This window comes from Dermacentor silvarum, chromosome 3, assembly GCF_013339745.2.
Source record: "Dermacentor silvarum isolate Dsil-2018 chromosome 3, BIME_Dsil_1.4, whole genome shotgun sequence".
In the NCBI taxonomy this organism is placed as follows: Eukaryota; Metazoa; Arthropoda; class Arachnida; order Ixodida; family Ixodidae; genus Dermacentor; species Dermacentor silvarum.
Genome location: NC_051156.1, coordinates 168106949 through 168130512, shown reverse-complemented (window position 1 = coordinate 168130512; position 23564 = coordinate 168106949). Strand labels below are relative to the sequence as shown.

Here is a 23564-nt window from a genome sequence, read left to right as displayed (position 1 = left end):
TGCCTTTAGTTTCCCGGGTAAGGGCTGGGAGATCGGCCCCGGGTGGGACCGTTGTACTGACGGCGATGCGGCGAGATGTAGCGGCCTGGTGACGGCGAGCGTGAGGATCGTCGTGGTTGCCACTGGGCTCCGGCGAGGTAGTCGGCGATGTCGCGCGGTCGTTCACCTCGATCGGGACGCGGCGCGTTGACGGGGAACCCTCGTAGGCCCATTTCGCGGTATGGGCATCGGCGGTAGACATGGCCGGCTTCCCCGCAGTGATAGCAGAGCGGGCGGTGGTCGGGGGCGCGCCAAATGTCCGTCTTCCTCTGGTAGCTGCGCTGGGCGACGGGCGGGCGTGCTGGCGGCGGCGGCGGTGGACGACGGAACTGCGGCGTTACGGGGCCCTGGCGCGAGCGCGGAGGGGGGCCTTGACGACGGGCGACGGCGGCGTAGGTCAGCGCTTCCGGCTGGGGTTGCGGCGATTGTGGCTGCACATCGGGAACTCCAAGTGAGCGCTGAACTTCGTCTTTGACGACGTCGGCGATAGATGCCACGTGAGGCTGCGACCTGGGAAAGAGCTTATGCAGCTCCTCGCGAACGACCGCTCTGATGGTCTCGCGCAGGTCGTCGGCGCCTAGCGCTTGAGCGTCGGCGTAGTTGGTCAGGGCACGGCGGTTGTATTGCCTGACGCGCATTTCAAGCGTCTTCTCGATCGTTGTAGCCTCGGAAAGAAATTCGGCGACAGTCTTGGGCGGGTTGCGCATCAATCCGGCGAATAGTTGGTCTTTGACACCCCGCATCAAGAACCGAACTTTCTTTTCTTCAGACATGTCGGGGTCGGCGTGGCGGAAGAGGCGAGTCATCTCCTCCGTGAAGATCGCGATGTTCTCGTTCGGCAATTGCACTCTGGTTTCTAAGAGAACCTCTGCCCTCTCCTTTCGTACGACACTCGTGAAGGTCCTCACGAAGTTTTCACGAAAAAGGTCCCACGTAACCAGGGTGGTCTCTCTGTTCTCAAACCAGGTCCGAGCAGCGTCATCCAACGAAAAATAGACATGGCGTAGCTTGTCGTCGTCGCTCCATTTGTTGAACGTCGCGGTCCGCTCGTATGTCTCCAGCCAGGTTTCAGGGTCTTCAGCCGATGATCCACGGAAGGTCGGGGGCTCCCGAGGTTGTTGCAGCAGGATGGGGGACGCTGGGGCTGCCATTGAGGTCGTTGACTTGGCCTTGATCGCTGTGGTCTTCTCGGGAAGAAGTCCGTACTCCGGCAGAAGTCCTTGCTGCCTACGGCTAGCTCGCTGGTCCTTGGTGACGTTGGCGTTGTCCTCCGGTTTCGGGCTTGGATCGCGGCTTTGCGGGGGCGTTCGCTGCATGAACGCACTAGCACCTCCACCAGATGTCACGTAGTAGTGACGCTGAAGAAAACAGTCGTAAAACTGTGTACGACGAAACTGGTTGTTTATTGGGCGAACCTGTGCCCACAAAAGCAAGGTACACTCAAAGCACAACGATAGCGGCGAACACAGTCGGCGATCGTCGAAAATCTGATCAGCGGCGAAACGCGTCGGCTTTTATACCTGAGTCATCGAAGGTTCTAGATTAATCCCTGATGCCCGCGTGTCTTCCAGAAAGTTCTAGACAATTCGCGTCAGTCATGCAATCAGATAACAGAAGCGTCGGTGAAAACAGGCAATGGAAAGAAGCATCGATAACGTTCTAGAAACTTCCGATACAGGCGCGTCCTGCGCCGAGCGATAACGTTTAACATTTGTTAGCCGGTGGAAAGCGGCCACCGGTGAAAGATAAACATGTATACGTGTCAGTATCTACCACAGGCAATTTTTTTAATTACGTAGTCATCGCTGATATGCCTGGTATATTGTCAAGACGTTACGCTCAAGTACAGCAAAACTTCTGCATCGCGTGTTAATCATGACTTCACCTCTGTAAAGCCAGATCGTCAAACACATCTTTATCCCCCAGAGACCCCGTTTCCACTCTCGTGGACATCGGGTTTCATACATTCTTAAAATCGAAATGTAGTCGACAATTCCAAACAATATGTTTTAGCCAATGCAGCACAAGGCACTACGGGCTAAAACTTCATATTGACTTCTCGCCACTTATGGTGACTGAAAACAGCACTTTTAAATTTGCGACTTGTCGCCTATACATCGGAATATTTCTGGGAAATGCGATGCTTCAAAAGGCCATGACATGTCGCACTCAGTATGCAAATCAGAAACTATCGCGCAGTCGCTCGACCTTTTTCGTCTTTAGGAAGACTAAATCGGGTTTCATCTTGAGAAACATGAGGGCGCGATCACTTATCCTCCCGTACGTTCAAGAAGCCGAGTCAGCGTTATTATTATTACCATTAAACATAATTATGAAACAATGTGCACTTCGTGCTCTTGGTGTTGTTTGTCACATATATTGCATGACTTCCACTCCTTTGTGGCCTTTCTGAGAATAAGTTTATTTTCCCTTAAAGTATACATCTTCTTCTTTCTGCGGTTTTACGTGCCAAAACCAGTTCTGATTATGAGGCACGCCGTAGTGAAGGGCTCCGGATTAATTTTGACCACCTGGTAGTGGCGCACCGACGGGGGGTCGGGGGTTGTAACCCCCCTCCCTCCCCCCCCTGAGGCCGACTTAACCCCCCCCCCCCTTTTTGTTTAATCCCTTTTCTTTCCATGCGCATTTGAGTACTGCATCTAAGATGCAAGACGCGTAATCGTCTGCACACTCGCAAAAAGCGCATTTTTTGACAATTTTCCGTAAAGAAATCGAAATTAGCACTGTTTAGATGGTATTGACAAACTGTCAACCCCCCCCCCCCCCCTCTAGCAGAGATCCTGGGTGCGCTACTGCCACCTGGGGTTCTTTAACGTGCACTACAACGTATACATCAGTATACATCAGTAACAAGAATATACAGAAGGAGGTCCCCTATAGTCGAAGACTGTGTTGTGACCTTCGGTCAAAACCAACTCAGTTAAAACAATAAAGTACAGCATGTTACGCAGTATAAAAGCATACACGCAATAAGCGAAAGTGTTACCTGATTAGAAGAATAAGAACACAGCAAGGCGGATGAATATAAAATTTGGCTATGAGAAATCGTATTACACTGTGTGCCTTCCACTATTAGAGTATGCCTCTGTATAGTTAGGGGCGGAATGTGAAAATCTAATTCTGACCTCATTCAACGCGAACGAAATAAATTAATATCTATTTTCAAGCGCCGCTTTTGCCGTTGTGGCGACCACAGTTCAGCCCTCTCAAATTTACTATTGCCGAATCGCTCTACTTTATTTGTAAATGGGTTTGTAACCACATTTCCCTGTGTTTTCACTGCTTCCCAGTCCAGTGTGTAACATTTACATATCATATATTATCCGAGTCTTCCTGGCAGTTCCGTAACTTCGGAACCCCCCTTTCAAAAGGCACTTTAATTTTGTTTTTGCTAGTTTGTCGTTCGTTCGTTCGTTCGTTCGTTCGTTCGTTCGTTCGTTCGTTCGTTCGTTCGTTCGTTCGTTCGTTCGTTCGTTCGTTCGTTCGTTCGTTCGTTCGTTCGTTCGTTCGTTCGTTCGTTCGTTCGTTCGTTCGTTCGTTCGTTCGTTCGTTCGTTCGTTCGTTCGTTCGTTCGTTCGTTCGTTCGTTCGTTCGTTCGTTCGTTCGTTCGTTCGTTCGTTCGTTCGTTCGTTCGTTCGTTCGTTCGTTCGTTCGTTCGTTCGTTCGTTCGTTCGTTCGTTCGTTCGTTCGTTCGTTCGTTCGTTCGTTCGTTCGTTCGTTCGTTCGTTCGTCGTTCGTTCGTTCGTTCGTTCGTTCGTTCGTTCGTTCGTTCGTTCGTTCGTTCGTTCGTTCGTTCGTTCGTTCGTTCGTTCGTTCGTTCGTTCGTTCGTTCGTTCGTTCGTCGTTCGTGCGTTCGTTCGTCGTTCGTTCGTTCGTTCGTTCGTTCGTTCGTTCGTTCGTTCGTTCGTTCGTTCGTTCGTTCGTTCGTTCGTTCGTTCGTTCGTTCGTTCGTTCGTTCGTTCGTTCGTTCGTTCGTTCGTTCGTCGTTCGTTCGTTCGTTCGTGTTCGTTCGTTCGTTCGTTCGTTCGTTCGTTCGTTCGTTCGTTCGTTCGTTCGTTCGTTCGTTCGTTCGTTCGTTCGTTCGTTCGTTCGTTCGTTCGTTCGTTCGTTCGTTCGTTCGTTCGTTCGTTCGTTCGTTCGTTCGTTCGTTCGTTCGTTCGTTCGTTCGTTAACGCTATACAATAATATAAGATAAACTTGATACCGCAGCGCTCCGTCTAACTCCTGCATGTTGCCAAGGGTAGGCTGAGTAAAGCAATTGTAGCAATCCTAAATTTTGTTACTGACCGTAGAAGCGACGCGAAGCCGACGTCTGATGAGCACGTCTTCTTCACAATTTATTTATTTATTTACTTATTTATTTATTTATTTATTTGTTTGTTTGTTTGTTTGTTTGTTTGTTTGTTTGTTTGTTTGTTTGTTTGTTTGTTTGTTGTTTGTTTTTGTTGTTTGTTTGTTTGTTTGTTTGTTTGTTTGTTTTGTTTGTTTGTTTGTTTGTTTGTTTGTTGTACCCTCAAGACCGAGGTATTACAGAGGGGAGTGGGTAAAAAAGAAAATATATACATAAGTAATTAACAAAGCAGCAAAAGTGGTTTAGTTAACACAGCAAAATTGATTAGTTAATTGTATCTGGGAGCGATGATGTCAGATATGGCCGAACGAAACTTTGAGTTGTCCTTGATTGCAACAACTGCGCCGTGAAGGTGGTTCCATTCTTGAGACGTCCTGGGAATAAATGGTTCCTGACAGGCTCTGGTGTGGCAATGAATCATTCCAACCTTATGGCTATGATCAATGAGAGAGTAAATGTATGTATGAGATGATATAAAATTATCGCGCAGGTAGGAATTGTGGAAATATAGTTTATGAAATAAAGCAAGGCGAAAGCACTTACGTCGGGCTCAGAGCAGAGAAAGTAGTAAGGAGTTTTTCATGGAAGTTACGCTTGAAGTGCGACTATAATTACTATAAATGAAACGCGCGGCATTGTTTTGGATTAGTTCAAGTGATTGAATAAGGGTTTCAAGGTGCTGGTCCCAGATGGATGAGGCGTACTCCATTTTACTCCTAATAAGCGTTTTGTATAAGATTAACTTTAATGACATAGGAGCAGAAGAAAAATTTCGGCGAATATAACCTAGCATGCGGTTAGTATTGTTCATTACCTTATCGATCTGTAACGACCGGGAAAGTGCCGAGGTTATGTGGACGCCTAGGTATTTATAGGATGTTACGGCTTCTAGGGGAGTATTATTAAGGTAATACTTCGGCGGAGGAATATTGCTGCGAGTTACACGCATACATTTACATTTAGTTACGTTAAGTTGCATTAACCATACGTCACACCAGTTAGAGACGGCGTTAATATCGTCTTGTAGGAACTTGTTATCAGAACTGTCTGAGGTTTCACGGAGGATAACACAGTCATATGTGAAAAGGTAAATGCTTGAAAAAACATCATTGGGTAAATCGTTAATGTAAATTAACTAAAGAAGAGGACCTAGAACGGATCCTTGGGGCACACCAGAGTGTACGAGGCTAAATGGGGATATACGGTTATTTGACGCAACGTACTGTGACCGATTAAGAAGAAAATGTTCAAGCCAAGGCCATGGTTCAAGCCATGCAAACATGTTAGGATCAAGGCTAAGTTTGCTAAGTTTAAATAGAAGCAATTTATGACACATTTTGCCGAAGGCCTTGGCGATGTAAAAGAGAACACGGTCGGCGAATGAGCCTTTGTCAAGAATAAGATGAAGGCTGTGAGTAAAAGAAAGAATTTTAGTTTCGCAGGGACAAGCTTTTTCGGAAACCATATGTTGGGGCTTTAGTGAAAAAGGTTTAGTGAAAAAGTGTGAGAGGGTGATCGCGGCTGAAACAGCTTATGTACTTTATTGCGAAGCATCCTTGGCGAGTTCCACCTAGTTTCCTGTGACGACTGTCTCACCGTTTTCGTGGGCCAATCCCGAAGACAGAGAAGTCCATAAAATCGGGCCCTTCCCTTGGGTATGTGCCATATGTGGCCCTCTTCAATGCACCTCTTTGACATCAACCTCGGTATGAGCCACAGGGTGTATTCCACTGAGTGACCACTGGGTATGGGCTGCTCTTCAACGAACCTCTTTGACGCCAACTTGGGTACCTAGGCATCACAAAAACAATAAACTACACCTACGTAGATGTCAACTGGAGTTGACTTTGCTTATATATATTTTTTTTTCAATATGCGGCTAAGTGATCGAGGTGGGATGTAAATTATCGCTTATTCCGTTGAGAGTGTTGTTAGTCAGCTGAGAGTAAAGTCCCTAGAATTCTTATCTAGGGACCTTCTACAAGAAATTCTGCAAGTGTCCACCTAGTGGACGTGTCTATTTCGTCTGCTCTGAAGTTCTGATAGGCTTGGCTGGAGTACGCGTGAGAAAGAGACAGACGCCCCCGCCAATCAGCACTTCAGACGCAGACAAAATATTGTTGTGGTCAATGTTAATGGTGGTGATGATGATGATGGTGGTGGTGGAGGTGGTGATTATGATGACGAATTGACGATGATTCTTAAAAATGAGGGACGTAACCGCATTGCGGGGATAAGCAGGTAATGTGGGGTGGTTGTAGGTAACGCACATAATAATAATGATATGAATGAAGCAAACAAGTAGAAAAGAGGATCTAGCTCTTTATTTACCTGAGATTCAATCCGCGTGCCCCAAAGCGCCATGGTTGTTCTTTTTGCGTTGAGGCCGCGACAACAACCCTCGATCCACAGACAAAATAAATAAGAATGACGTATTATTGCAACGAAATAAGAAAAGGCCATGTATATATATATATATATATATATATATATATATATATATATATATATATATATAAAGAGTGTACCGTGATCGCAGGCGCGTAGCCAGGGGGGGGGGGGGGGGCTGATGGGGCTTCAGCCCCCCCCCCCGAAATTTTTTCGTGCCGGCATGCACCGCCGACCAAAACTACCACCGACGCCGGGAATAATAATAATAATAATAATAATAATAATAATAATAATAATAATAATAATAATAATAATAATAATAATAATAATAATAATAATAATAATAATAATAATTTACTTCCCATGAAAAGAATGTGGGGTTCTGGATAAAAAGTTGCACGCAGGCAACTTGAGCAGCCCAAAAACCCATCAAAGGCAACAGAGGGCGTCGGGCGCTCACATGTGAGTAAACAGATGGGAAGGTGTCAATTAAAAAAAAATGTGTATACGAGACAGGTAGTAATACACTTCAACAATTAGAAAAACAAGTAGTCTCCATTAACAAGGAAATATTGAATTTATACATGAGCATTATAGATTACATAAAGAAAGTCTTATTACACGAAAACAGAAAAAAATAGAAAAGAAACAGAACATACCAGTATATTCAGTGAAGCATAAACTAAAGCAAATAAAGGGAGGAAAAGTCGTACAGTATTGCATATGAACAAACTTATTAAACAACAAGGATTAGTTTGAAAGTAGTTGTGCAGGCTGCATAAGGACAGAAGGTCTATTTCTCGTAAGGCGAGGTTATTGAGTAAAGCCGGAAGTGTATGTCGAAGAATTTGTTGACCATAATTCGTTCTTGAGTGCAGAATGTTCCATTGTTCAGGTGTCCTAGTGTCATAGGCTGCGACATGTTCGTGTAGGCGAGCTATGTTCAATCATTCTGCATTCTGTCTACAATGTCTTTTTCACGCTCGAAAGACATTTCGGCACGAACATTGCGAACTCGGGCTGGATTTCGTGGCACCTGTGGTGGATTTCGTGGCACCTGGGGTCACGTAACTCAAGGAGCCCCATCCAAGCACAAACTTTCAAGGGCTTTTTGATAGCGAGCGGGCGCGTTGCGGCATCTCGCAGCGGCCGCGGAATCTACGGAGCGCATGGATTTCAATTCCGAAAATTTATGGGTATAAAGTTCTCATAAACTTTTGACGCGAAAAGTGCACTGACATTTCCAAAGGCGTGCTTCAAAAGATTTTCAATTCTGGAACTTTATGGGATTAATGCTGTTATAAACTTGGACCAACATGCGTGCACTGGAGCCCTCGTGTCCAAGCCGTTCCAGAAATGAAAGCACGCGCTCGCAATCTTCCACACACACGAAAATACTAAATATTACCGTGACTTTGAGCTAGCAGCTGATAATTTTCTCCAAACATTTTCAGGACGCGTGCCCAATGTGATCGATCAGCTGGACCAGGGCAGGCAAAGTAAAATTTGAGAAAACAGGAGAATGGAAATGGCCTATTATTGAGGAAATTCTTCTTGCGGGCTACAAGGTCTGGCTCTCGTTGGCCACAGGTACAGTGGCCCTATGGATTCAAGCATAGGCCCCCCGGAAAATACAGGTATTTTCAGAGCGCTTCTTCGCATGCGAGCTGATTGGGGAGATACATATCTGAAGAACCATTTGGAAAGTTGCCCCAGTAATGCCTCGTATTTAAGCCCAGATGCACAAAACCAAATTATAGAAATTTGTGACGAAATTAAAGAAAGCCTAGTTGAAAAAGCAGGCTGCTTCTCCGTATTTGCTGACGAAACGACGGACATCGCAGGAATCGAACAGCCTACTGTTTGTGCAAGTTAACTAAACAAGGATGCCAACGACATCGAGGGAGTGTTTTAGGTTTTAGCACCGGAATAGATGCCCATCTCTCATTGCGACTGCAGGTTCTATGTAAATGTGTACAAACTGTTCCATATTCTAGTCACCCTTCCAGAGACCACTGCCAGCGCAGAGAGAATATTTTTTAACAAGAGTTTATTAAAAAAAACTACTTGCGCTCTACAATGTCTGTGGAACGCATGGTTAGACTGGTGCTTCTATACACCCACAGAGACGTCGGCATCAACGTGTCCGAAGTCATTGACCGCTTCGCTCAACTTCCCCGCCGAGAGAAGTTTGTCCTTTAGATAGCGAAGCAGCAAAAATCAATGCAAGTAAAATGCTCTATTCCTTCAGGTCCATAAGCTCGCAATTCGTTAGCTTTTAAAACTGCAGAAATTTTAGCCGTTCATTCTAGCAGTTAGCATCATGATCAAAATTATCGATCATGCGAATACGAAAATTACGAGGACATCAATAATCAATTTTGACCGACCTTGCTCATTGAAAGCCCGGCCCACGATGCGTTTGCCAAAAACACACTCGGATATTGGGTAGGTGAACTTGCCGCATAATCTGTGGCTTTCGTTTGTCCTTTTCTTTCCTTTTTGGCTACCTGCTTTTATTTCTTTTTTGAAACGAAGCAACAGCCTCCTTTAATTTTGGGTGCAGAATAATTGTTGCCGTTGTGCAGGCAGTTAAATTACACATTTTCGTACTGATTCCTGCATTATTCCTCTATTATTCTACCTGTATGGTGCTGTCGCGACCGCTGCATGGCCCGAGTACATATCACGATGTCTGCGATCATGGTTCTGTTCTTGCCTACATCATCTGTCTTTCTGTGCGCAAAGTTTACTATGTCTGACCCCGCAACGTGTTTATTTGTCTTGTTTGACGCATAATATACAGTGACGTTTGCTAAAATACGTAGATTTATTGGAGACTTAGACGAACATTTAAATATCTTCTTGCGAGGTGCTGTGTATACAAGCAGTGAACTTTGTTCCTAGCGACTCTTTTTTGCCCTTAGCGAGTTCTATCTTCGCATTTGTATATTCCATTCTATCTTCGCATTTCTAATGTATATTTTGCAGAACTCCTACTTTTATGTGACTGCCACAGATACGAAGATGAGAGTATTGCCATTCGGACGGCTTTGGGGCACTTAGACGACAGGTTTTTTACGGAGGAAAATATCTTGGGCGCGTGGCCTCGTGCGTCTGCTATGTGCAGGGCTACAAAGGCGCTGCTGTGTTTTTTGAAGTGCACAAGCCTGTATGACCGCCTGTGACGAAACTCAGCGATGAACGCTTAACTGTAAATTTGTAACGTGTGAACTGTGAAATCCTCTCTTCCTTATCTTTCAATCCCTTCTCCCCCTTCCCCCGCGCAGGGTAGCCTACCGGGCTCAGCATGGTTAATCTCCCTGATTTTCCCTTATGACTTCTCTCTCTCTCTCTCTCTCCCACTTTTTTGTACTCACTGTTGCGAGTATCATCTCGGTGTAATTACAATACACGACCAGTAACAGCTGCTCCTGCGCAATCTATTGCAACGAGGGACAGCGTCATTGAGGTTTTTTTCCTGGCCGTTGCATATGTGCAAAAATGTAAAGAAGGTTCTTGAATGACGAAGATTCATCAAAATATTTGTCCTCAACTTATTCATTAGATGGCCTTTACGTTCTTCATATCAACTGTATACACTGCTTTGCTGGTTTCGAACTCATATAGTTCTAATGTCCGTGTGATGTTTTCTTTCCTTATTAAATAGACAAAAAAAAAACGCAGCCGCATTGATATCAGTTATTTCTGCCAGAATTTTAAGGACATACGAATGTATTCTTTTCTGAAAAATACATATTTTACTTGACAGTGCGTAGCGTTCAATAATTCGTTTGCAGCATCTAATATACAATGGCATTGGCAATACAGTTATTATTCATGTATTTGATTCCTCGACAAATTCTATAAGGAGGAGGCCGTGCTCCAACCTCAGCCCCCCCCCGAACAAAATTTCTGGCTACGCCACTGCGTGATCGGCTCCCCTACATGTTTATTCTTCCTTACCCTCTTCAGATTTTTTTTATTGCAGTGGCATTATCCTTCCTCTCCTCGTTTTCTATCTTGCATAGCAATAATATATGCCCCAATGAAAACAATATCGCTTCGTAATTTAGTGCGAAGAGGCTCCTGGTTCCAGAAAAAAAAAAAAATGTTCTCTGTCTGGCTCTGCCCTTTGTTGTGGCATGACGCATTTCCGGTGGCGGTTTCGTGCGTTCTGCCTTTCATACGAAATCCTGAGTGGCTCGTGTTGCTGCTGATTGGTTGTGCGCTACAAGCGACTCGCGTGACGTTGAAGCGAGAGGCGTGACGTTGTCTTTGCTGGCGAGAAGACCAGCTGCTCTGAGAATAAGCCGCGCGGACTTTTCGGTGTTTTCTTTCTTTAATTCTTTCTTATTTTGGGGGAGAGAGGGGGGTGGGGGCGGTTGCAGTTTACGTAGGTGTAATTTTTCAGACACGATCGTCACTGCGTGATCTGTGCACGCAAGGATTTTTATACCCAAGTGATCAATAATAGTCGAACCAGGAATGTCGCTGTCAAGGAAGGCAGTTGTCTTCACGAAGACAAATCCCCTTGTCGGAAAGATGGCGTCAGAGCTATATCCCTCTTGTTTGACCACTGCTGATAACTGCCATTTCTCCATCCTTTTGTATGACTCTGTCTTGTTTGGTCTTATACCCAAGGTCCCACAAGCAGGCGGGTTCATGTATGTGGTTTCCGCTTTATGATAAACAATCTCGTAGTTAATACAAACGGGGAGAGAGACGCGACTAGTTTACCTATTTCGGCGTTGTCAGACGTAGAAAATGAATTAAGTGTCCACGAAATATTTTTTTAATGACAGTTTGTCAAGTAATGGGTTTCTGTCAAAAATGTCAACAATAAGCAGATGTTTCTTTGGCTGAAATCTTCAAGAGATCTCAGGTCCAAACAAAAATATTCGGTTACAGATAAGTCGATTACAGATAAGTCTAGACCAAATACGCGAATTCGGGGACTTGCTAATATCGTTATATATATATACGAAAATGTATGAAAATAGTTGCATAGAGTGGAGGAAACTAGGCCACATTCGTGCAAGAAGCCTCGAGAGAGACATTTCGTCTCCGTGTATAGCGAAATTCGCAGCCGCCGTTGTTTTTCCTTGGCGTATGAGCGTGCATGCTACCGTGCAGCTCTGTGCAATCTCGGAATGGTCCACTCAAGAAATCGCGCGTGGCGGTCCGGATCGGGAATCTTCTGCGACAAGGTGTCAGCGAGACTGTTCTCCGTCAACCAGCGGTTGCATGCATCGGGTTTCATGTACACTCCGGCCTCTCTAAGCATCTTGAGCGCGAGAGCACGCCTCCTTGACTGCAGTCAAAGCGTGAACCATATACTGACATAGCCACAGGTGAGTCGCGTTGTCTTAAGGTCATCATCTGCTTATCCCCGGAGCTCGTCATCGCGAGGGATGGTATCAGGGCCGCTCCAAGAGAAGCTTCCTCCACGTGGTCAACGATGCGGGGAAGGACGTCGGGCGGCGTGCAAGACAGCGAGCGCCACACATCTCGAAGGTCATGCGAAGACAAATCGCGGGAGAGGCGTGCGCCGTGTCTCGGACGAGGAAACCGATCGATCCATTTAGACGGTCACATGGGATTGTAGATAACTCCAGTTGTAGGCCTCTGCGTGAACCGTTTAGTTTGTGAGTTTGTTAACAGATTTGTAGCGCTTCTGAAACTTCGCTGATGTGCTTCACATGCGCGCCGGCAACTTTCATACGACATAATTTATTAACTGCAATTCAAGAATAGTTGAAGGCGTGTCGTTCCTCTGTTGTTGAGGTTGCACTGGGGTTCACTAAGGAGCCCTCAGGGTTTGAAGTCTCCCTTCATAAAATGGAAGGGGAGGGGGGGCTCATAGGGCGGCGAGGCTAGTACAATACATGAACTGGACACACGTACGAAAAGTCTTGTTTACTAACGTTTCGGAAGGGGAACCAGCCTTCGTCAGGGTGAACACCGCTTCATGCTGTCATGTGGTAAACGCAGAAGTACTGCGCATTGTTAAAATTGCATCATTGTAAGGCACGACAAACAATGTGAAATATACATGTTTGTCGGAGACTGACAGACCAAACCTCTAGGAGTCCGACTATTCGCATGCTGATTACACATCCCAATTATGTCCATAATAACGCGTTTTCGGAACATGGTGATTGGGAGGTCGCTTGGAAGTCCACCGGACGTCTCCATTGATATGTGGGATGTGTGGGTCTTGGAACGTCCATGGGACTTTCTGTGTCGTCTGGTTAGGCTACTTTCGCTTGGCGGAAGGCCTAGATAGAGTACTACACTTCTACATGCGTGCGTGCATCCGTAACGTGTGCATGCAATGTATCGGTTCTTGATATGCGTAGGAGCTAGGTCTGCCAGCTGCATTTATCACACAACTGTCGAACGTAATGACATTATAGCAAACACTGCGCAAAAGGCCTTGCCATGTCCGTAATATGTACACACGTCTTCCTGATGTCCCTCGTGTACATGCAAGAAATTAATGTCCGCAGGACACAGTGCGGCCAAACGATCATTTGGAGACGTCCGCAGGACGTATTCAACGCATCCTTAGAATATCCATGTTCTGGCAGTGGATGACCATAGGATATCCTGTAAACGTCATTTCATGCAATCACTGGATATACAGGGTGTTCCAAGTAACTTGAACCAATGATTTCAAAAAGTAGTTAACCGCAACTGAATTAAACCATGCGACATATGGTTTCTCGTCATGTGGCGCTCCTTGGAGTACTTTTACATTCGGCTTAATTAGTTAACTAAGATAAATTATGCAATTTTTTTTTAATATTCACTGTAGGGCCAAGTGCGTTTCGTTACGTTGTTGAGGGGATTCAGAACGACCGATCCAATTTGTTGTGACAATGTACATGCTGCGTGGAGATGTTTCTTTTTTTCGGCGTTTAAAGAAATCCCGCGAAAATGAAATCAAAACCACGTGACTGCACTCATGCGCTCTCAAACGCACTTTGACCGAAAGAAGCGTGCGCGCGGACTGTACTGTGGCGAAGTGAGCGGCCGCGGCCGCCGCGGCATGTTTCACAGCTGCGTTATTAGCCTCTATAGCTGCGTCAGCATCTTTGACGGTGGCACACGGAAAGGAAGCGCCGTCGTCCCTGATAAGCGATAGGCTGACGCGCGCACGGTTCTATATTTTAGATCAACGTACGCCTGCAGAGACTCTAAAGGCTGACTAGAGGTGAAACCAGTTAGCGTTGTTTTAATGATGAAATTTTCACAATAAACGCTAGACAGCATGGCCTGTTGAAAATTAACTGTTTTGTTGTCATGTCTTCCAAATACGGAGGTGAACCACAGAAAGATCACGTAGAAAAAAAAAAAGAAATTGGAAAAAAGCGGCTACTGGCAACAAGGGTTGAGTGGATTCCTTTTTCTGCAGCCGGTCAGGTAAAGCGAGGCCGAGTCAATCCAATCCAAATCAGTAATCTCCCGTTCTTACATTCTTTCTGAAGTTCGTTATCTCTTAATTGGAACCGATTTGCTGTCCTACAGCGATGGTCGTCGGCGTCGTCTCCGTCATTGCTTAACAGGTAACCGTTCCAAAACTGTCTAGTTCCATGTTTAACGCGTCATTTTATTCCAAAGCGCCCTAAAGCGCCGGGTCGCCTCAAGTTCGGCAGCGTTTCGTTGGTTGCGTTCCGAAACTGAGCTTTTCTGCCAATACCGGCTTGCCCCGATGATCTTTGTACGCCCACAATTGCCTTTCACGCTGTGATATATATTACGATGCATACAAGAGGCGTGGCAGTGCTACGCGCAGCTTCGCTAGGACATATCGATTGCGGGGCGCATCAGAGCTTCCTCGAGAGCCACCCAAGCGATCGCGATCGAGGTATTTGCCAGGAAGCTGCTGTTGCTCGAATTGTCGTGCGCGTTTCCTCGACCGCGCTCAACGACGTCGAATAACAACAGGTGCGCCGCAGCACGACACATGCGTCTCCGGCAGCGCCGGTTGCGAACTTTTGCTGGGACCTACGCCTCACTGCCGCGCTTGACAACTGTTCCTCTAACGGGTGTGCTTCGTATGCATGTAAATACTTCTTTTAGAAGTGTTCTAGGTGTATACAGCTTTCGCCGACGTATGTAGTACGCCGTTCCTTCGATAGATGTTGCGTCAGATTAATACGATTCTCCCCACACGTTTTGCTGGCCGACACACTGCGGGCAGTTGCAGATCTCTTGGCCCCTGTTGGGCGTGGTTCACGGACGAGCCGCGGCTCGCACCGGCCAACGCGCAGCTGCATTTTTGACGCTTCTGCGTCGTCCCCGTTGTAATGCGGCGCTGTGAGCCTAGCGCACCTGCTGGGTTGCGGGGCGGAACGCACTGCCTCGGAATCGCGTCCTTGGGTCGCGCCACGTGAGGAGCTGGCCCCGGCATGCAGGCGGGGGAAGCCCTTCGTCACGAGTTTGGCCCGCCAAGGAAATTGCGTGGCTTCCGCCTTCGCTGTATGAGCTGCCAGCGGCTGTCTCACCCGGCCGCGCGCAGTTATCGGCCCTGCGATAAGACACACGCCGCACTCGGAAAACGAGGAGGAAAAGAGTAAGTTGCCGCCGCGCGAGAGCCTTCTTCGACGGCGACAGCAGTTTTCGCACCAAAGTTTGACAGTGCAGATGCCGGAGGCCTTGTTTACGTCTCGCAGGGCTCGCCGTTGTCTCGTGGGTCTGGCCCGCACGTTATCTGGTCTTCGAGTAGCTTCTGCATAGCACACAACGCTTCTCGAGGTGTTTCTTCTGGGACAGTGTCGCAAGAAGGTGCCTTCGTCTCGTATCGTGGTTGCGACTGCGTGCCTATCTGCATCGGCATACGAGTCTGTCTCTGCATTTCGACTTCCTTCCGCGCTGGACCCGTTTCAAGGCTGCCGGTTCCTCGAAGCCGAGTGCGACTTGACGGCCGGGGGAAGCCCTTTGTCACGAGTCTGCTGCTTCTGAGGATGTTGCGTGGCTTCGCTTCCGGCTTTCTGTGCTTCCTCTTTGTCACAGTTGATTATACAATCGGATCGTAGAAGGAAGGGAGTACAGAGAATCGAGTGATGCTGGGCTGTCTGTCGGATCGCCCTTTTAAGACCTCGAGGTTAGTCTGTCGCTTCAGTCGTTGCATATCCTCTTGTCGATCAAGGCGCTGCGCATGTTGTGCATCCTGCGTGTGGAACACATTCTGCTGCAGACCAAGGGTTTTAGGTATGGTTTTGATGGTATTGTGTTGGAGAGTTTGTCACGTATATGTTTAATATATATACGTCTTATACGCATACCGAGGTATTGCAATTATTATTTCATATATCAGCTCACCGATATGTGAGCACTCTTTTCATATTTGAATTTATGCAAAAGCTTCTTGTATACCACTCTGTGCACAACTCTGATCAGAAAGGCATGTGGCAGACTGCATCGTGGGGGTTATTAACCTTGGATCACACAGATGTAGCTTTTGAAACCTAGCAGTTCTTTTGCAGAGTAACCTCAGAGTCAGTTTTACTGCTTGTTTCACTGCATCCTGTGTCGGTGCGGTCAGTGAACTGTCTGCTATCGCTTGAAATAATGTAGTTTTACGTCCTATCGCATTCAGCTTTGCTTTTTTCGTGAGCAAGTGAATGGCATAAGCGTCCTGAATAACAGTAACTGAGCTTGGCTCTTGTTTTTTTTATTTACACAATTTTCATAGAATGACTAATGTCATGTGTGCAAGAAATCCAGAAGTTTGGTATGTGTACATGTTAGGCCTCCGCAAAATAAAGCGCAAAATGTTCTTGCTGTTACGTTATTCTCAGTCTTATTTGAACATTTGTGCATGAAAACTGTGGTGTGAAAGTCCTTGCCAATCTCTTGTTAAGAGTATACTATTGCTCATAGAGGCTGACTTCCCATCTAGGAGTGTTGTGTAAAGGTTTTGGTGGGTAGATTTTCGTTTGTTTTCTGTTACTAAAAAGGATATGACCAAACTATGCTGTGTCATTCAACTACTGTACCTACTATCACTGTGTACAAGATTTGTGTGCGTGTGTGTGTGTGTGTGTGTGTGTGTGTGTGTGTGTGTGTGTGTGTGTGTGTGTGTGTGTGTGTGTGTGTGTGTGTGTGTGTGTGCACATGCGTGCACGCGGCCTTTATGGCCATTTTAATACTAGCACACCTGGTCACACATTTTCTTCTCTTTAGTCTGCACTTTTTCTCGGAAAGTTTTGGTCCTTGTAGAATTTCTTTGTGGTGAGCCTTGTGACAGAAGCACTTAGCCCAAGCAGGAAGTAGAGGCCTTAACAGAATGGCAACCACTCATCAAAAATATTTATTGATTCCTTGATATATTTATTTACACAGCCTTACTTTCATTCCCTTACAAATCTTGGAAGTAAGAAACGGGCATATGTGGAGCTCCTACGTAATTTTTAAACCATTTATTTCTGCAATTCCTTCCAGAAATATGCAGAATTACGATTCAAAAATTGTTTTACCTTTTATATTTGCTCAAAATATACTCTGCTTGTTTAAAAAAAGTGTTTTGCTTAGTGCATGTGTAACTTTCAGCATGTTTGAATAAGTAATGTACAGTATATTAAAGAACATGTATCAGTGCTGAAACTCAGCTTAGCAACTTTAATTCCGCTGGCCAGCATAGTTTTTTTTTTTTTTTTAAAGCATACAAAGCAATGACACTGTAGCCTCGACGAGTAGGTCGTCCCGCAATATTAGTAGAAACTGATAGGATAAGTATGGCCCAATCTGGGAAGTAAAATGGTTTAACAGCAGTTCATTTGGTTGTTAGGCTTACACTGACCATCTGTTTATCACACCTGGCTTTGTACTGTTCATTTCCTTGAAGCAGTTGTGTGCCAATAAGGCCAAAATGCTATTTTTGCTAAGCAATTTTACGCAACTAGCATTAAATACTATTTGTAATATTTTAAGAAGAGGGAATACTGCAAGGAGTAGTTGGTGGGGGTAAGTGAAAGAGTCGCCCTCATCTTACTAGTCCTGTTTGACTTGCAAAAAGGGCAGGTGCACTGCATGTCTCATGAATGAATGAAGCAATGAATGAACAAATGAATAAACTAAGCATTTATTTGAAGGAATGACGCTATGGCCTGGTTAAAGTACAGGGAGAGGGGTGGGGGACAACGCTGCTCTGTGCATCAGGTGAAGTTGATATTTGCCATCTTGGTGGGTTCCCACGGTAACGTAGGGTGGCGCCTTTATGCATCCAAAGGGAGGGTCCTGGCAGCACTCACATCAGTGAACTTGTCTTCATTTTTTGTGTACAATGAGAGTTTTGTATCAGATGGTTGATGTGCAGGATGGTGGTCTATCTTGTGCAGGTTACGTTTGTCTCTTTACCATGTTGGGCTATATTGGCCAGCATATTTCTCCTCTTGTACGCCACTCGTCACTCCGTGATGCCAGGGGTCAATTCCAAGCCTAACCTGGCCTTGTGTCTACATAATCTGGCATGCATTTGGGTAGCTTTGCTTGTGAAGGGGTCTGGGTATGTAGGAAGGGCAAGTTTGTACTTGCTTAGATTCTGCAATTTATGCCTTGCGTCCTTGGGGTTCAGGGGTAGTGGACAGAAAGATGCATCAATAAATGAGAGCCTGCTCATTTGCTTTGTGCAGGACTGAGTGACACACAAATTTGAGCTTGGTGGTGTGGTGGAGTGTTACCCCTACCCTGCGGCAGCGATGGCCGAGTCCAGGAAATTAGGCAGCCTGCTGCATGAGATGAATCGCGACCTCAAGTGTCGCAAAGGGTGCAGCTTCTACGGGAACCCAGAGTGGGACGGGTACTGCTCTCAGTGCTACAAGGAGCTCCGAGCAGCCCAGGCAGCAGCAGCGGCCCCAGCTAGCCCTCTGGGAACCCAGCCAGCGAGACGGTGAGTGTGTGCGCTCTGTCGTCGTTTAAAAAGTGGCTAAATGAGTTTAGCACAATTCACTGAATTGCCTCAGTACATGCAGCATGCAGCCATTACAATATGTACCAAATATTGCTGTACCTCACACTGCACGCAGTCCACAAAAAAATATATATATATATAAAAGAAAGCATATCCCATGCACAGTGGGAATCTGTTAATTGCCGCACAGTTCTTGTGATGAAGTGTTTCAGTTTGTGCTTACATCACTTGCACTGTTGGTTTTTGCTAAGAGCCATCAGATGCAGACTGACACATTCACTCTAATTACCCAGTTTTGTACAGCATGATTGTGACATAAACCTCCCCAACACCATGTGTAGCCGAGCACATAAGTGCAATGTGTGACACATCATCTTTTTGAGAATGAGGAAACACCCACGCATCATCTGCAGTGTGCAAGAGGTAACAGGGGCGAGACCGCTTGGTGTCACTCTCAAACTCCTGCCTACGAGTGCTCTTGCTCAGTGCGGAGGGTGCTTTTAGAAAATGCATAACGTTCCCTGGAGTACAAAGCACAATACATCAGCTTAGACAGAATGAGGAAACATTTGTACGTGCAACGCACCACATAAAGTAGGTGCAACACCTGCTGGCTGTTGTGTGTTAACTGAGCTTAGCCAGTCGTGAACGCGGTGCAGCGTCATATAGAGTTCCAAAATGCTTGTTGCCACGAGGAAGAGACGGTGGGAACATGCGCAATATCAGTTTTATAAGTTGTTGCTATGCGACACGCTACATATATGCCATGAGTCTCAAAGTGCTAGCTTGCGCGGGAGAAGGACTAATAAGGTTGTCATTTTGTCGATTTATGCTTATGTCTCTGGACTAATGGGTAGAGAATTGGGCTGCTCAACTAGAGGACCCAGGTTTAAAACCCTCCATAGGACACTTAAAATATTGAGACAGCACTCGAGGGCTACTCTACTGGACGCATGAAGAGAACCAAGGTATCGGTCTTAGTGATGCTTTGTACTTACAGGGATCATGTTCTCTGTGATACTAGTAACACTTCTTTTTGCCACATGGCACTGGGTGGGCTGGCATTGAGATGATACACGGTGGATATCAGACATCTCAGCATTCCACACCCTGATTGGTTAGCCATTTAGGCCTAGTGATTGAATGAGTGTTAACCGGGTGCATTCATTTGCTTTTGTCTGGAGAGTAACGGGTTAAAAAAAAAAAAAATCGGCCAATTTTTTATGCATAGCATCAGTTTCACTCTCTGGGACTAGCAGACCTCATGACGTCGGCTTTTCCTTGGTGTAGAAGGCAGTATGATTTACGAGGAATTGATGCTTCCTCGCTGAACAGTTCACACCTCCTTGCAGTGTATGCAACTATCCATGGTTAAAGTCAGTCTTGGTATAGCCAGTGAATGTCAAGTACAGTTGCTCCTAGTATGTTTTAGTGTCGTTCACAGTGAACCAGTAGATTGTGCCATCAGGCTTTTTTGCTTCAATGTGCTCTTTAATAGAAAAGAAATGGGTGGCTCACAGATTTGTTAAGCACATTCCAGTGGAGGCTGCGTGTAAAATTACCTCTGTACAGCATATTGAATGCACATTAAAGAATTCCATATGGTCAATACCCATCTGGGGGCCTCCACTAGGACCTATCTTACAGCTAGGTGTAGGTTGGGACAATAAGACTCGGTCAGATAATTATATTATTTAATATTATATAATAATAATAATTATTATATTATGAAGTATATTATATTATACTATAAATAGTTGCAGCACTAGGCATTTGATGCCATATTAGCCTTGAATATTATGGCTTCTAAGTTGTTCAAAGAAAATTGGCGCCAGAAGTGAATCGAGTCAAATATTGAATAGTTTTCGAATAATGAACAGCTGTTTTCACCATTATTATAGATCAATGTTCACATTTTAGTACTAAGAGCATTTGCAAGTTCTTGACGTTGGATTGCTCGTTATGAAACGTTGCTTTTTAAAAGCACAAATGAAGCATTAGGGGAAAATAGGTAGTTTGTTTGCGTGCCGAGGACTTTCCAGAGAGTGCGAGAGATCACTGTATAGACGGTAAAGCCTGGCTCTCCGAGGGACATGGCCTGCTCCACCACGTATCACGTTTTATTCCTAACCACAGGGATGAAATGTATCATACTTTTGCTCCAATTTTAAGGTTGATTAGGCACAGTTGACAATTCTGGAATATTTGAAAGCTACTTGAAAAATGTTCGTATTTGCAAATAGTGACCATTCGATTTCCTTATTTGAAATTTATGAATATTGACACACTCCTAACAGTTATACATGCATTTAAGAGTTCTCGGAATCAGAAACACTAATGGAAATAATCCTCACATGCACCTTAGGATGCTCATGATAGAATGTTGGCTCGAAAATGTGTTAATCTCTTCCAAACACACAAACAGAGCTTGTGTGTTTGCTGTGACATGTGTAGGCCGTCATGTAGCAGGCTTTCTCCCTTCCTTGGTTTTTACAGTAATGAAGTGTCTTGCTGTTTTGTAAAAACAATGTATGCAAGCTAGTCTGTTGGTTTTTGCACCTCAAATATTTTTGGTAATCCAGGCGAGGAATTCGTATTTGGCGATGGGATAAAACTAATTGAAAAATCCAGGATTATAAACCTGTTCTGCTTGCTGTCTTAATGTTGCTTAAGATGCAACAAATGTGTTGGAAACGAAATTTTCAACTGGCAGAATTAAATGATGCATGAGGGAGATAATCTAACTAGATTACTACAAGCCCTTGCTCAAAATAACTAGAAAAGTAGCAGTACATGAACTCTGCATCTGTCTGCAACAACCCAAAAAGCATTTGTTGCTGCACCAAAATATACAAGAAGTAGACAGGTATACAAGGAAAGGAGAAAAAAAGGGAGGGAAAGACGGGGAGGTTTGCCAGTGTAAGTACCAGCTCGCTACCCTGTGCTGGGGAAAGAGTTAAAGGGAATAAAATGGTATAGAAAGAAAAAAAAGTTAGTGAGAAAAAAATACAATAATGTGATGCAACCTACTGCAAATTTCAGTCAGTTGCACAATTCAGAAGTCCTTAAAAGAACCTGAGTAGAGCATTTAAGACCTTGAGTGCCTTAGCTAGTTGCATATTCATAGCACACACATGGAATTTTTAAAGCTTAGCACAAGTTAGCTGAAACACCTTTCGTAAACAATTGAGTAACTCTGCCTTTATTGCTATTTACACCTTAGAATAGTAAAGAAGCAGCATGCAAGGCGTAGATATAGTCCAGTGTAACGTGCGCCCGCCCCACCGGCACAGTTATGCTATGCCAGTAAGAAGTGGATTCTCTAGTCTAGCATCAGTGCACAGCCACCGTGCCTGCCGGTGTTCGGCGCGCTTTGACGCTGTCGGCGCAGGATTAGATCATGTCCTATCTTGCACCGGAACTGCTAGACCAGAGTGCATTGCGTGCAAGCTTTGCTGGCCGGCTGCACACCGGCCTACAGTTCGGGTGCATATTAGGGAGTGCGCTATATTTGTGCTTTCACAAACAGTTTCATTGATTGTTTTAGGATGCATATAATGAGAATGGTAGCTGCAGTGCTACTACAGTTAAACCTTGCTGTATCAAACTTCAGTGTAACAAAATTCCTCAATATTACGAATCATTTTACTTTTCTTAACTTGATGTCTCTAGAGCATCACATATTTTTAGCCTCAATGTGAGGAAGCCGGCTTATCCACAATTTCACAATTTCAATGTAACAAAACTTCACCATTGCCACGAAGGAAGGCTGAGGCTACCACAAGCGCTGGTGTTCAGATGGTCAAATTAAGTGCACTCATATGCAGATTTTTCTTTTTCTGAAATATATACAATCAATTTTAGGGCATTTCAATGTAACGAAGTAGAGTGCCAATTTTTACAACTTTTTTATTTTGACTATCGTATTGCACTGAAAAAAGTACTATCAGTGCCAAAAGTTTACAATGTACGTATGGGTTGTCTTAAATGAAACGGTGCAATTTGTAAAGCTTGGATGTACAGTATATGTTTCGTAGTTGCAGTCTAGACGAATATATATTTGACCAATGCATTGTTGTACGCTTTATATGCCCATTGCTCTACTCTCTCTTCTGTGTATCCAAACGGCGAGAAAGTTCATTTGTTTCACAGTGCGTTGACACTAAAAACTTCTGGGGCTGATGACATGTGCCAGCAACTGCAGCTTAGTCATTCTAGAACTATCCATTTGTCAGCCTTGTCATGGCTCAAGATCACAAATACTTAAGAGAACCATGAGCATCTTTTTGAGACATGCATTGTGAAGGCTTGGCAATTGCCCTCTCTGGGAGCTTTGACGTAGTATGCATTATTGAGGTAACCTCAGCAGTCCTCGCACTGCAGCCACTGCAGTGAATGAACTGGGAAAGCTCACTGATGCTCAGGCGGGGCCGTGTCTAGTACCTATATTCTGTATTATTCGTTGGATCTCTGTGCCCGCATAATGTGGCAAATAATGTTTGATTCTATTTATGCTCGAATATCAAATGCACCCACTCTTAATTCCTGCAGTGTCAGACCGTCATATGAAGTTGTGCGCTTTCTGTAGGCTGCTTCTTAAAAGCTTTGTTATGCTGCTCTTTGAAGAAAGCTAGCGCTGAAGAGCAGGATCGGTAGTTATACAGCTTGTTTGAGCTTCAACAAAATCAGTGAACCAGACGTTTACTAAGAAAACTAAGCTCGATTTGAAAAAATTATCCCCATGAAGTGGCGAGTGAAATTTCATCTAAATACTTAATTGAAGGTGTGCAAAATATAAAAACATGGACAAGTGCTGTGCAGTTTTGTGTCTTGTTTGCATTT

At 45.0% G+C, this 23564-nt stretch overlaps 1 protein-coding gene across 3 annotated transcripts in view; it reads left to right on the top strand.

Moving 5' to 3' along the window:
* The first annotated feature begins 14232 nt into the window (after nucleotides 1-14232).
* LOC119446030 (rab5 GDP/GTP exchange factor) overlaps nucleotides 14233-23564 on the top strand; it is a 36774-nt gene continuing 27442 nt past the window's right edge. The window contains exons 1-2 of one of the 3 annotated variants that reach the window (XM_037710338.2): nucleotides 14233-14373; nucleotides 18445-18701. In XM_037710338.2, coding sequence (XP_037566266.1) covers nucleotides 18511-18701 — 191 coding nt within the window. In that variant the 5' untranslated portion in view covers nucleotides 14233-14373; nucleotides 18445-18510. Of the gene's footprint in view, nucleotides 14374-15430; nucleotides 16022-18444; nucleotides 18702-23564 lie in introns of those variants that run through there. The other 2 variants (XM_037710340.2, XM_037710341.2) reach the window with 2 other exon arrangements.